This window comes from Barbus barbus (assembly GCF_936440315.1).
Source record: "Barbus barbus genome assembly, chromosome: 40".
Classification (NCBI taxonomy): Eukaryota; Metazoa; Chordata; class Actinopteri; order Cypriniformes; family Cyprinidae; genus Barbus; species Barbus barbus.
The window spans coordinates 3,978,439-3,994,423 of NC_136718.1; the positions used below are offsets into that span (position 1 = coordinate 3,978,439).

The 15,985-nt window shown below is 35.7% G+C and overlaps 1 protein-coding gene across 4 annotated transcripts in view; it reads right to left on the bottom strand.

Moving 5' to 3' along the window:
* Positions 1 to 15,985, bottom strand: part of LOC306859706 (utrophin-like) — a gene marked incomplete at its 3' end in the record, with an annotated part of 219,628 nt that overhangs the window by 183,958 nt on the left and 19,685 nt on the right. For all 4 annotated transcript variants that reach the window (XR_013783329.1, XM_079400906.1, XM_079400905.1 and 1 more), the window contains exons 3-9: positions 13,918 to 13,979; positions 12,670 to 12,762; positions 7,747 to 7,824; positions 6,085 to 6,177; positions 4,903 to 5,075; positions 4,101 to 4,216; positions 3,213 to 3,364 (exon numbers count right to left, since the gene is read on the bottom strand). Coding sequence is in view for 3 of the 4 variants with exons in the window: in XM_079400906.1 (XP_079257032.1) it covers positions 3,213 to 3,364; positions 4,101 to 4,216; positions 4,903 to 5,075; positions 6,085 to 6,177; positions 7,747 to 7,824; positions 12,670 to 12,762; positions 13,918 to 13,979 (767 nt within the window). The remainder of the gene's footprint in view (positions 1 to 3,212; positions 3,365 to 4,100; positions 4,217 to 4,902; positions 5,076 to 6,084; positions 6,178 to 7,746; positions 7,825 to 12,669; positions 12,763 to 13,917; positions 13,980 to 15,985) is intronic.

A 15,985-nucleotide genomic window follows, 5' to 3' on the forward strand; every position in this document is an offset into this window, starting at 1 on the left:
AACAGAATTCCTTTTTATGATGCGTGTTTTGATTTTGTGCTGAATGTTGACCTGGACGTGTCTACTGAGATTCACTGTGCATCTGTTGTGTGCTGGCCTAGCATTCTATCATGGAAAATACCATGTAAAGGAACTATTCCCTTCTTTTCAAAGACTCACAGGAAAAAGTCATTAAAAGGCTCACACTCAAAACAAAGAATAGCTGCACGAACTATCAGCAGGACCTTCAGACGCAGACAATACTGCCACTGGCACATGTCCTCAGCTGACTAAACACCGGCTAACAGCATAACAGGGCTGGTCATATGATATCATTCACATTCTCAGATGTTTATGTCCCACGCCTTAAAACTGACAGCTTTTCTAAACCCGGCGACCTACATTCCTCAGCACGCCCATGACGGAAATGTCACAGCTCATTGATAAGAGTGAAACACTAATTGACCGCTAATTGTGTGAGTCTGATGGAAATAGAAGCAGGTTTTCTTCATGGCGTGAATGCCATTGTGCTGTATAATAAAAGAAACGGAATCAGGTAATGAGCCCATCTGATCTGAAATCTTACATCGGGGAACCAAACAGCACCACACCCGAGAACTCTGGGAAAAATGTTCAAAGTGCATCAAAAGGGAGATATGAAATAATGACAACAGAAAAAAAATAAATAAAAAATAAAATAAACATGCATTGCCATAGACATCAAAAACATGGTAAAAAAAAAAAGAAAAAAAAAGGTATTTCCAGCAAAGAAGTCAAAAAACATGGTTTTGCCATGGTTCAAGTACAAGAATCATGGCATTGTCATGAGAGATGACAAGAACATGGTATTACCATGGTAGCATCTCCCAGAAATATAGTATCGCTATTGTACAAGTTTAAAAACCTGGTTTTACCATAGTGCAAGTACAAAAAGAATGCCATTGTCATGACAGATGTCATCAAAAGGGAGATATGAAATAATGACAACAGAAAGAAGCTTGCACTGATAACTCCAATAAAAAGGCAACACTGCCCTAGGGAGTATGACATGAATGTATCCAAAAAACATAGTTTTACCATAGTGCAAAAACCATGCCAACGCCATGATATGAAAAAAACATGGTATTACCAATGTGCAAGTACAAAAATGCATTGCCATGATAGATGTCAAGAACATGGTATGGTACAGATCAAAAAAAGAAAAGAAAAAAAGTTTTACTGACATAGTATGAGGAAAACATTGTACTACCACGGTGCAAGTAAAAAAAAAAAAAAACATGCATTGCCATAGACATCAAAAACATGGTTTTGCCCTGGTTCAAGTACAAGAATCATGGCATTGTCATGACAGATGACAAGAACATGGTATTACCATGGTAGCATCTCCCAAAAATATAGTATCGCTATTGTACATGTTTAAAAACCTGGTTTTACCATAGTGCAAGTACAAAAAGAATGCCATTGTCATGACAGATGTCAAAAACATGGTATTACCATGGAATCACATTCAAAAACATGGTATTGCCATAGTACAACTCAAAAAACATGGTATTAACATGATGCAATTTAAAAGACGTAGCCTAATTGTAATGATATACGTTAGAACATGGTATTGACATGGTGCCACACCCAAAAACATGGTATTGCTATTGTACAAGTTAATATTGTATCACCAGTTTAGAAAAACAAAAGGTCATTGTCATAATAGACACAATTCGGTTATTAACAGAGCAAAAACATGGCTTATTTTTGGTACTTTTCTGTTGGTGAGAGGAAGAGAGAAAAAAACTTTAAAAACATTAACTTGAATAACACGCTTACCGGTGAGACCGAATATTACATGTTTAGTACAACAGACAATCACCATTTCAAAAGACTGGATCTCATCCGAACAAGGAAAAACTCATTTTAACAGAGCTCTCAAAGAGAAAGGACATTTAAACAATGTTAATAGCAGCGACTGAGTCCTCAAACAAGGCTTTGTTCCTTGAATAAATGCACAGAGAACAGCCCTCATCTGGAGGAAAAGGTCATCTGATGAAAATATTCTGCTGGAATTCCCAACCCCATCCCACATGCTGGATAAAACGCTCTTCTTTCTGTTCGACTGTAAAACAGGGTGTGTGTTTGGAGGGCGGTGAGCAAAGCTGGAATAAGCAGCACTGACATATTTGTGGTCTGACAAATGCAGAACCACCCAAATACCCCACAGCGTCCCAGCAGATGCCTACATCAACCCTACATATACAGTAGTCTCTTCAGTAAACCACCACTACAGGATGGGAATCATGAGGATCTTAACAACAGTGCATCTGATTCCACAAATGACTATTTTCAGGAAAACACAGTGAGACCCTCATTTGCATGCGAGTGTGAATCCCCTAAATTATCATTCCAGACAGACTCAATAGCAAATAAGGTACGAGAAGCTGTGCAAGATTATGAAAAGTCATGGTTTAAGCCTGTTGTTAGGGTTGACATTAAAGGGCTTTAGAGTGAAAACAATCAATCATGATTCATTCTAACGCAACAGTTGATACACTGTATATACACTGCACAACTGTATGACTCACTCTTACCAGTGAAAGCAGAGAGGAAGAGCGCGAGAGAGAGAGCGAGTGTGTGAGCGAGAAAAGGAAACTAGTAGAAGTGGAGTCATTTATTGGCACTAAAGTGTGATGCCCTTTTTCCACCGGCAATTCCTCATCAGAAAACACCAGAATAACAACCACCGCTTTTTAACTGCTATTGCATCCTGTGAGCAAGAAATCCCATCGTGCATGTTTTCTTCTCATATATATTTGATGAAAAGATGCACCTACGTCTGCATGAAGTCATGATTTCCTCTGCTGTTCACAGTCAGCTGAATAAGCAAGTGGCTGTGTTAAATATATCTGCGCGTCTGCTCTGCTGTGTATAACACTTCATTACGACGTGCCCAAAGAGCTTGAGCATTTAAAGTGACAGAAAACAAAACTGCAGCGCACTTACAATAAAAATAACACTATCAAGCTTTGATGTGGATGCTAATATAGTTATCGTTCTTGCTGTGAACGGGCCTTTACATTAAACAGCCCTGACAACTGGCTACACACCACAAGAGAAGCTTATAACCATCTTCAGAAGGGCCTCAAGACCACAGTAATCCAAAGAGTTTTGGATTATGACCATTTCGGCACATGATGGAACACCAATCTGAGACTCATGTATTTTGGGGTAACTAGTGCACTTACAGCGCGTCCATCATCATGCTCCACCTTATAGCGTCTGGGAAGCGTCTCCACCTCTCTGATGTCATCTATCGTGATGTCATTGGGAAACACAGCAAAGAGTGAGGTCACATACATGATGATGGACTTCTTATCCGGTAACTGCACTGCCACATCTGAGAGAGAAACACACAGAGAGAGAATATGAATATGTGTGTGTGTGTTTATGGCGTTCTCTATGAGGCCCCTCTGATTAGTTATGGCTCATGTGAACTTGTGTTCAGGACAAGCCATGTATTCCAATCAAGTCCAGATGATTAGTCTCAGGATCTGGGCTCTGGAATTTGTTGACTGGCATCAATTCATTGGTTTGATTCCCTGCTTCAGGCGTAAACAGCAAACTGACAAGATCTCCAAACAAGGCCAACATCACGTCAGCTGAAGATAATGGTCAAGAACGCAAACAACTCTGTATGCTAAATATACATTTCTGCCGGCAAAAATTAAATTGTGCATTAGGGCTGCACAAATAATAAAAATGATCAAAATCGCGATATGGCTTAGTGTGATTATCAAATTGCAAAGGCTGCAGTTTAATAAAATAAATACACGTGCTGACTGTTTTATAGTGAAGCGTGGCTCTGTGTTCATTTACACACGTATACACGTTTATATATATGTATATATATATATGTGTGTGTGTGTGTGTGTGTGTGTGTAAACAAGCACAGAAAACACATCGCATTGGCATTTTAAATCTCAATTGTTCTCCCCTTGCCCATTGATAGCCAATTTCCTGGATATCTATTTAAACGACTGTATTTGACCAAACAATGGAAAATGTTTGTAGTTATAAGTCCTTCTGCTTCTATTCTGAATTGGAGAAGTTCTAGTGTCACAATGCTTCTTTACCTTCTGGATCCAGGAGTTTCTCAATGTTGAGTTGATCTTTGGCGAATGTGAAAGCGTGGTCCAGTCGCTCCACAGGGGTTAGATGAACTACTTCCTCCCAGCTGAACCCATGAGGCCTGAAACACAATTCACAACAAGAGTCTAAACGGCCGTTCACACACGCAGCAACAAACTAACCTGCAGTCATTCACCATCATCGAGATCTGACATGAGCAACAGCGTTCAGTGACGAGATTCAGTTCACTTCTAAACATCAGATTCACTTTGATTCACCCAACCGATGTGGACCGACAAGCACATTTCTGCTGTGATGTGGATGAAGCCCACAGATCTAGAAGATATTCAATATTCTGTAAGCTTCTGTCATTCGTAGCTGCACACCCTTGCGTGTTTGCTTATTAAATATTTGCAAATCTGATAACTCTTCAGGTGAAAATAAAGGTGTAGTACAAAACTCAGTTTAACACACTTTGATTAAACCCATTACGCAGATTTCCCAACAAAACAGAACTGGAAAAAAATGTGGAAAATGTCTGGACCTACCAACTTGTTCTCAATCCCTTCATCCACAAACATTTTACATTGCTTACATAAGTTCATAAAGAATTTAGTGACTAAGATGCAAACTTTTCATCCGATGTTACATTTAAGTTTAAAAATGCGTGTGTGTGTGTGTTTCCACCCAAAGCTTATGAACACAAACTCTCTTGACCTCTGACCCAATCAATGCACTCTGGAGCCTTTCCCTAGAGAGCGCGCTGACAGCAGCCTCAGTGTGTGTGTGTGTGTGTGTGTGTGTCACCTGAAGTGGTGTAGGATGGCGTTGAAGGCCAGGCCGTCTGCCCAGCTGGTGGTGAAGTTGAGCACGTTGACGTTGTTATAGTTGCGGGTGCAGTTTCTCACCCAGCTCAGCAAAATCTTCTCACTGTTAGTCTGCTGAAGACTAGACATCACATCCTTCATGACGTCCTTGACCTGCACACACACACACACACACAGAGAGAGAGGATAGTTAGACTATATCTCATAGCCATCTGATTTCTTTTAAAGATAAACACGTGGCCCCATTTATAAACATGATTTTAATAGTGGAAGCCCATCAGATGTGCTCACAAATCAGTTTCTTACAAAATACTTCATAGAATTTATCCTGCTAAGCATGTTTTGGAAAGATTTAAGCTCCATATTTCATATATCTGTGAATTTTGTGGTCAAGGAAAAAAAAATTCATTTTTTTTTTTTCATTGTCTTTACTCAAGATTATTTTGGAAGGATCTGGAATTGTATGATAGAAATTTGTGCTTTTTATACTGAAAACGAAAATTTGAATAGCTAAGAACAACATACTATACATTTGTTTATTTTATATACATAAGAAAAAGTGGGCTCAATGTAGACAAACATTTTTCCCGTTTTATAAATGACTTTAAATTATATGTAAATCTCTTGGAACAAACCAAAAAAGAAAAGATTCATCTTAATTAACATTAAAAAGATAATTGTTTAAATCGCATTCAAAATAAAAGTTTTTAACACATATACATACATATATATATATATATATATATATATATATATATATGTGTGTGTGTGTGTGTGTGTGTGTGTGTGTGTGTGGATATTTATTATGTATATATAAATACAAACAAATGCATGTATATATTTAAAAAAAAAATGTATATATTAAATATATAATATAATTATAATATAAAATACAAGAATATACATATATAAATGTATATGAATGTAAGTATTTCCAAAATATATACTACTGCAAGTGTGTGTATTTATATATTCATAATAAATATACACAGTACACATACATATATTATGTAAACAAAAGCTTATTTTGGATGCGATTAATTCATTGACCGCACTACTTTGACATTAGAACCTCAAAAGTAGCAAAACCCATATACATCTTGTGCACTTGAAAAAATGTTTCAGAAATCCAGATTTAGGAGCTTTGTGTGTGTTTTCTGACCTGCCAGTGCAGTATGATGCTCCAGATGAGTCCTAGAGTGAGCTTATGATTACCATCCACAATATCAGTCCCGCCGATATTCACCAGATCCACCTGAAAGATCAATAAATGCAGAAATAAATGAATGCAACAAAACCATAAAAAATGGAAAAAATAAACAAGACAAATATTAAAAAGATAAACAAATACTACAAAAATATGAAAAAAAGTATATATTTCACATTTCCAGCAGGACAATAAAGAACAAATGTATTTAAGCTCAAATAAATCTGAGGCAGTTCTTTAAAAAAAAAATTACTGTGAAAATTCATCAGTGAATGTTAATCCGGGGAAGAAAAAAAAACTAAAAATAATAATAAAACAAGAAAAATGACAAGTACACTTACAAGTACAAAGTAAAAACATATGTACACAATAAGTGCATTGTACTAAATTATTAATTTAAATGTAAATACATAGTAGTTAAGGTCACCTAATATAAAGTGGGACCTTATCAGCTTCACTTAACATATTAAAATAAAACGTTACATCTGTTAACATTATTTAATGGACCTGCGGTAATACAATAAACCATTGTATTTTTATTGCCCAACATTAACAAAGACACAATTTATTTTGTTTGTTCAGTAACAAAGATGCTGAATTGCTCACTGCTAAAGTATTACCAAAAATAATTTTCATAATCTTTTAATTGAGTATGTAATTACCCTCTCCACCTCTGGATGACTTTGACTAATATAACCAGTTACAAATAGATCTGAGTCTGACCTACATTATTTCCAACTAAACTCAAAAATATGTTACATTACAAAAGTCAAATGTTTCATACTGTGTCACGTCTTGAATGGCGTTGCATGCTTTCATATGTAATATATAAACACACAGTTGTTTCTAACCTGCTATTACTGACTCAGAGAAAAGCGGGCATTGAGAGAGGATTACTAGCCGCTGGCGTGACGTGTGTGATTGTGTAAACATGCCTATCTTACAGTGTGTTTACAGGTGTAGATTAACCAAACCTACACTTACCATTCACGCCTTCGTTTTAAGGATGTTTGAGGTTGACTCTCTAAGCAAACATGACAGCTTATCACTGCATTTAGAGAGCCAGCTCAGCCTCAACATAATCAGTGTGTAATATTCAAAGAACGTAATCAATCGACAGCAGCGTCACTAAATACGTGGCTGCATTTATGAGAGATTACAGGAGGATCAGCAAACATCTGGACCAGGAGCGATGAAACATCACAAAAAAAAAATATAAAAAATTAAATAAAATATAGGTATTGTGACAGCACTACGTCCACTAAAGACAATGATCTGGAACATGACTGAACGTGCAAAATGTGACAGGAAAAACACATCGTTTATAGCATCTGTGTTTGTGGCTCTGTTTGGTTTGACTGACTCCAGGCCATTAAAGCATAAAGACAGAGGACACGTCGAAACGTAGAGACCTTGCCGTCAAAACGCCACGCTAATGTCCCTAAAAGACACACAGGAACTGTAAAGCGTTTTAATTAGACTGCCCTTGCTGTAAGTTCCTTAGGCAGCGTCTGTCAGCTGATACGAGGCAAGAAATAAAAATAATTTTCTCCTGCAGCTGAAGCCCAGAGAGTCACCCAGCAGCAAGGACACATGGGAAGGTAGAGAGAGACTCACGCTGTTCTGATGAAGGACCTGCAGCACACGGTTGACGTTGTTGAGGGAGTGAACTCTAGTAGAGCCTCGCTCTTTGGTCTGGGAGACAGAGAAAGAGAGAGAGTTACGCCATACACTCACGTTCACAAATATACAGCACAAAACAGTGCTAGAGCATTACTGTGTTTCTGAGCATGCACCATGATGGCACCATGGGATACCTTGGAATAGTGTGGAGCAGAAGAAATTACCATTCAAACGTTTCGGGTTGATATGATTTTTTTTACATTTTCAAAATAAATCTTACTAAGACTGCAGTAATTTGGTAAAAAAAAAAAAAAAAAATCAGTTATATTGTGAAATATTATTACAATTTAAAATGTAGATGGGTCAATATATAATTGTGGGAGATTTTGAGTTTGAATAATTCTGGGAAAAAATATATTTATTTACAAAATATTATTATCTTCCCTGATAAATCATCCCTGAAATATTTTGTTTTTAGTCATTGCCAAGCTCAGGCATAATTGATTTCAGATATTTAGTTTTAAAAACAAGAAGTTTACTCATTATTTGGTCAACTATGTTACGGACAAAACCTATAAGTTTTAACTTTAAGTAAATGTCAGACATTTAAAAAAATCATTACTCTTGGAAGAATATGTGTCTATTTACCTACCTTTTCAATTAAAATGCCCAATTAATTAAGAAAATACACATTTTGTTCAATTGAAACCCCAAATTTCAAGTACTGAAGTAACCGGTCTGTATATTTTGTTTCCAAACTGCTTGATTCATGATAATTTTCGTGATGAAATTATGCTGAGGTATATATTTGACAGCTACTCAGTTTCTAAATATTTACTTGGAGATTAGGGAACCATTGAAATACATACATTTTTTAAAAAACATAATGGTAACTTAATTGACAGCCCAGTATCATAGTTGACAAAAGTAACATAGTTGACTGGACATGACAAAGTAGGATGATGTATTTAACAAAAACAATCCTAAACTATATCAATTATTATATGTTAGCTAATCTTTTATTGCATTTAATCAAGACCTGTTGAATATTTCATGACATAAAGGAGAAAAGCGGGGATTAAAGTCCAAAACCTGACTTGAAATAACCTAACAAATCAATCGGGACTAAAGCGGTTCCATAAACGACAATTCAAGTTCACGCAATCTGACTAATGCCATCCAGGTTCAGTGAGTCAGGATAATGTGACGTACACGCTTATTCTGAAGCAGCCCTTAATGTCGATCATGGATCAGATCGATCCACCATAGCAAACAGCGAATATTTGTGCTGTTTAACGCATTTGAAACATTGTGTTTTCCTCCGTGCATAACTGATACGTCACAGGTATATTTTTTACATCTGTAAATGTCAGAAAGCCATATATGCAAATATATCCATTTAGCTGTCAGGAGTGGGCGAGGCTTATGCGAGGCATGCGCGCTACACAGACGGAGCAGGATAGAATAATAGTGCAGAATTCTGAATAAAATATACATTCTGCTAAAATATTTGTTGTTGGACATTAAATGTGACACATTGAATTTTAATTTCCTACATATAAGTGTATTTTTATGATAGCAGCAACTGTTAATCACTAGCTCAAATGAGTTAAATGTGTGTTCCTCTTATCAGTTAAAATGTACTCTGATTTCTATTATAAATTTACATTTTTAATTCAGTGATTTTAACTTTTGATTGTGTTTTTATACTTTAATGCTTTAAAGAGCCATTTTAGATTGTAATGTTTTAATGTTCTAATAACCATAAAAGGTACAGCTGTCATAAATTCAGAGAGAAAGGCTGCATGGCTAGAAACTTCTGATCAACTGCATGCACGAGTAGCAACTATGTTAAAATGTCATTCGCCTACATTTTGGGCACAATACATTAAATACAGTTGGTTGTAGCCTATTTTTTATTTATTTGATTATTTAAGGTGTATTTTCTGTATACTTTTATTTTTGGACCGATAATAAATTAAACTGACTGTCCCCCGGTTTCACAGACAAGGCTTAAGCCTAGTCCTAGACTAAATTGTAAGTCTGAGCTGTTTCAACTGAAATAAACTTGCATTGACTGATCATAAAATATATCAGTGCCTTTGTTTTGTCTCAAGATGCACCCCAGTAATGTTTTTTTTTCTAAGAATGTTTATAAAAATGACTTAAATGTCCTAATTGAACTATAGCCTAATCCTGGCTTAGTCTAAACCCTGTCTGTGAAAGCGGGCCTGTATGTGAGAGAGTCAGTGGTAATATCGATGCGTTCCTATTGGTCAGAGTTAGAGGAGCTCAGCTTAGCCTGACAGTTAGCCTGCTCCGGACCAGGTTAGTTTGCCAGCATAAGTTACCACAGTGACTGAGCTTGAGCTATGGTAATTTTGCTTTCAGAAACCAAATCAAGTGAAAATAAGTCAGAATTACTGAAATAAGCCTGGCTTATTTGGTAAACTTGTTTTATGGAACAGGCCCCAGGTGCCAGAAAGTAGAAATCCTGTCCAGCAGCTGTTCCAACCATCACTAACCAGCTCCTCTACCAGGTAGATGAGCTCGTTAGTGAAAACACCTGTTCTAGATGTAGAGGCAGATCCAAAAACATGGCAGGATTTTTACTTTCTGGCACCTGGACTATACACGTCTGGTGTCTATATGTGTGTGTGCTTGACCGTGTGCTTGTGCCACGTGTTTGTTAGCGTGTGTGTGTGTGCGCGCATGTCCTTAGCCATGAAGATATGATTTGGCAATATCTTCCCACACATCTCTTTTTATTTCAACATGACGTGCTGTCACGTGCTGTGGGGCAGGAATCAACCTGTTCTGTTCTGTTTGAGGTTCTTTCTACATAACCTTCTAACCTTCCTGGTTTTGGAACTGGTTGTTCCTCGCTGTCAGGACTCAGTGGTGGGGTAACAATAGCAGAATTCTGTTTCTTTCTGCGTCTGCTCTGTTCCTGGGCTCTTCTCCAGGCCTTTCTCTTTGCACGTTTTTCCCTCTCACTCTGTTCAGATATGGGCTTATAGTATGCACCTTGCTCCCTCTTTTCTCTCCATTTCTGCCGGCCTTTTGCCAAGTATGCCTCCTTTTTGCAGGATCAGCATCTCGCCGTGCACGGTAACGGCGCTGCTTTTCTGCAGCAGATAATCGTGGCATTTGCCTGAAAACAAGTTTACTTTTATAATATTTATTGCAAAGTATTTTATAGTTACTGTACAATTAGAATATTAAATGAACTCCTGAAAACTATAAGAACATGTCATGAATGTCAACTATGTTACTCTTGGTCAACTAAGTTACCTTTGCAGAGTAACATAGGTGACTGGTAACCTAGTTGACATTTTTGCTGTTTTTAGGGATAAAATCAAAATGGTTGCCTAGCACCAGACACCACATGGCATTTTACGGAGAGGTTCTTCTAAATATTATATGTACAACTGAGTAAAATTGAAATTCAAAGTTATTTATGAATTCATTGTAGTAACATTGTTGACATATGATAAGTACACATTTGCCCCAAGCACTACTTTAGGTGAAATAACTGAAAATGTGGAGGGAGAACATACCTTGGAGTCTTGCTAGTTTTCTCTTCAGGAGGAAATGACATCATGTGGAGCAGGTCATGTGATTTGGAAAACACACTCTTCCTTGAGGGGTGTATTTGCTATGGGTAACTTAGATGACAGCGACTTCTCGGACACATATTCAATTTGTCAATTTCTATTGAAAATGTGACATATTGCCCAAAAAGACACATTGTTCACAATTACCTCAACTTAATGTAAATAATATAATTAAAACTGTTTTTGAATAAGTTTTTAAAATGTCTTTTTAGGTAATGAGATTGTGGTTGTAATTAATTTCGGACGGTTATTTAGTTGACATTTTAGGGATATCTAGTCAATTTTTATAAATAAATGATTATTTCCATAATAATTAACTATGGAATTTGTAAAGACAAGATCATGAAGAACACTGAAGACTTTTAAAATTTTATTTTAATAAGCATGTTTGCGAGATAAATCTCATGGACATGAAAACTCCCTCAATTATATATTGACCCAGATATTAAAACTGAATATGATGTAAACTGTAATTTATTTCTGTGTTCAAAGCTGTATTTTCAGCATCATTACTCCAGTCGTCAGTGTCACATGATCCTTCAGAAATCATAATAATATACTGATTTGCTGCTCAACAAACATTTATTATTGTTATCAATGTTGAAACATTATGCTATTTGGTCTTCTTTTTTAGGGTTTTTTTTCCTTTCATGAATAGAAAGAAAAGAATTTATTAAGAAAATAAATATTTTATCATTTATAAATGTCTTTACTCTCACTTTTGATCAATTTAACACGTCCTTGTTAAATAAAAATATTATTTTCTCTCCAAAAATAAATAAGATAAAATAATGATAATGATAATAAATGCACTGACCTCAAACTATTCAACAGTAGTGTATTTTTTTTTTTGCTGTTTGCTTTTGTCCCTTTTTGACGATATTCAATCTTGATATGCATTGCATTTGCTGAAAAATTACTTGAAGGTGATTTATTTCCAAGTGGAAGAACCAGTTCAACCAAAGTTAGTTGCTAATTTGATTTATAACATTTGATGCAACAATTAAAAATCATGTTTTCCACACTGATTTCACTAAATGAACAAAAAAACATGACTGAATCAAGTTTTGAAAGAGCCACCATTCACTCCATCAAAATAATGCCGTGCTACTTTACATAAGAGCCACAGAAGAAGACCGATGGAGATGAAGCCCACAGCCTCCGTCACTCAAACGCTCTGTGTGTGTGACTCGAAATCAGTGTTTGGTTGAGGCTAAATATAACCCACCATTCAGACACAATACACTCGACTGCTATTCAAACCCTCCCAACCATCAAACACACACACACACACACGCACCAGTGTGTTTCCAGTCAGTCCCTCCAGGAGATCGAGGAGTTTTCTGCCGTCTCTCAGGTCAGAGAACATGTCTTTGATAGGCGTCTTCCCCGTCTACAACACATAACAGTAAAATTAAATGCACATTAAAAATAATCTTTTTCACTAAATAATCAAAAATCATGTCACATAGTAATAAACTATAAAATGTAACTTTTTTTATATTGTTAAAATATACAACAAATAAAATACAAAAACAATGCTAATTTTTATTATTAACATATTTAAAACAATATATTAAAAATGTTATGTAGAGACATTTAACTACAAACTAATCTCTGAATCAAGTTTTGAAAGTGAAAGAGGGAAGTCAACCCAAGAATAGACTTCTAGTTATTTCAGCATATTAAGAGGATACACACACATTCAGCATTCAAACACACACACACACAGAGGTGCACTGACGTGGCGATATGCTTTGGTGCACACCCAAAAAAAAAATTTGAAAAATTGAAGAAAAAAAAATTGAAAAATTGAAAAATTAACTCTAGTAATTATAGTACTATTTTAGTTGATTTTTAAAATATTTTAAAAAAGTGTGATAATACCATTATACTTTAAACTAATAAGTATTAAATAAAATGCATATTATTTTATAGTACACTTAAAAATACAGTGCTAATATTTACAGTTATTTGCATGCATTTTTGCATGCATCATTACTCCAGTGTCACACGATCCTTCAGAAATCATTCTAATATGCTGATTTGCTGCTCAAGAAACATTTATCATCAATGTTGAAAACAGTTGTGATGCCCAGTATTATTTGAGGAAACTGTGATCATTTTTTTAGGATTATTTAATAAATAGAAAGTTCAAAAGAACAGCACTTATTTGAAATCGATCATTTCCAACATAACCAATGCCTTTACAGTCACTTCTGATCAATTGCGTCCCATTTTAATGTGTGTTAATGTAAACTGATAAATCCATGCATTTAATAAAATGATACGTGCGTAAAGAATATGTGCGTTCTTTATGTTATGGTGTGCTTTATAAGACACTGAAGGTCGAGCTGTGTTGTTAATGCAGTCTCCTCCTAACAAGCACTTCAGCATTGACTATATTCACAATGCACTGTAGAGGAACCTTGAGTGTGTCGCTGCTTAGGAAGAAATCAACTGTTTGAGATGTCTGGCAGAACGGGAGTTATTCTTCACATTCACAGCAGAAGTTCAGAAGTTCAGCACGAGCTGTCGGCACGGTTACCTTGGAGAACTGCGCGTTGATCCACTTGGTGAAGGTTTTTTTCTGTACGGCATCATGTTCATCTGAAAAACGACAGACACGGGAGAAGAGAGAGAAGGTAAGTAAGAAGGGGTTTAATTCCACATGGCAATACAGTAAACATTCATGTGTGAATGAGAAACACTGCTGAGACACTTTCACTTCCACAAACTAAAAAAAGAGCGACTGACACACACCAATTTAATTCACAGGCAAATCCGCAGTGACCAAATAGGTATTGATTCTTAATTTGTTAATTGCTATAAGATTTCATCAGTTGATCACAAAAGGATATATTTTGAAGAATGTTCCTAACCAACTATTTGTCGGTAGATACTGACGTCTACAGTATGAAACAAGTTACTAATAAATCAATGGATACCGGCATCTCTTTGGTTATGAACATTATTCAAAATGTGACCCTGGAGCACTAAACCAGTCAAAATTATTGATTTGTCTTTTATGCCAAAAATCATTAGGACATTAAGTAAAGGTCAAGTTCAACGAATATATTTTTTGAATTTCCTACTGTAAATATATCAAAACTTCATTTTTGATCAGTAATATGCATTACGAAGGACAACTTTAAAAGCTATTTTTTTTGCACCCTCAGATTTTCAAATAGTTGCATCTCGGCCATATATTGTCCTTTCATAACAAACCATACATCAATGGAAAGCTTCGAAAAATTCACCTTTATGACTGGTTTTTGGTCCAGGGTCACAAATATCTTCTTTTGTGATCAACAGAAGAAAGAATACAGGTTTGGAACAACATGAGGGAAGTAAATGATGACAGAATTTTCATTTTTTGTAGAATTATCCAGGGGTTAAAATAAAAAACATTATTTCCGGGGGTTGGGGGGTGGACACACACACTGGGTTATTAGGCAAACAAACAAGCAAACAAAAACAAAAAATTGAAAATGATTTTCCTTGACACTACCTGATAAATAAACTAATAAAACAAAATGGTACAAATAAAGAACGCAATGACTGTGACTAACATTTGAAAGGATACTATGGCAAAGTTAGTTTTTCCTCATTCAAACTGATATATTTTTCATGAATATATGATTGACCTGATGAAAGAAAGCTGTATCTTCCACTTGGAAAATTTTGAGCTGAAAAATAGGCTTTAATACGACTATATTTGTATATAAACTAATGCGAGGCAATAATAATTGGCTCAAATAAAGTATCAAAACCAAGTATAGAGAGAGATAGATAAGTATATCAGATAATTAATATTAGTCTGGTTAGTAGACTAAAAAACAAATGACAAGCCAATGGAGATTCTATTGTCTATAGAGGGTTGATAATATGTACAATAATCAACTGAATTTGATAGGTGTCTTTCACATTGTCCCACAGAATCATTAAAATAGTGTAGATTAGTGTACAATGTTTTATAATAATTTATTCTATTTTTCTTTATGCAGCCAAATGCCTCACGCCGGAGATCCGGCACGGTGCCGCAGAACTTTAACCTGTGATTATCCCTTTAAATATTATGGATAATTTTATAATAACGTATAGTGTCTTACTCTCCACACTGCTTAAAGGGATAGTTCACCCAGAAATGAAAATTTTGTCATTAATTACTCATCCTCATGTCGTTCCAAACCCGTAAGACCTTCGTTCATCTTCAGAACACAAATTAAGATATTTTTGATGAAATCCGAGAGCTTTCTGACTCTCCCATAGACAGCAACACAACTGAAACGTTTCCAGGTCCAGAAACGTAGCAAAGACATCGTTACAACAGTCCATGTGACATCAGTGGATCAACCGTAATTTTATGAAGCTATGAGAATACTTTTTGTGCGCAAAGAAAACAATAACAACATAATTTATTCATCAAAATTCATCTACACGAGTTACAGTCTTCCGCCATTTTGGAGCGTATCCCAAAACGTAATCAGCGTTATCAAAAATATCTTAATTTAAGTTCTGAAGATGAACAAAGGTCTTACTGGTTTGGAATGACATGAGTGTGAGTAATTAATGACAGACTTTTCTTTACTGGGTGAACTATTCCTTTAATTACA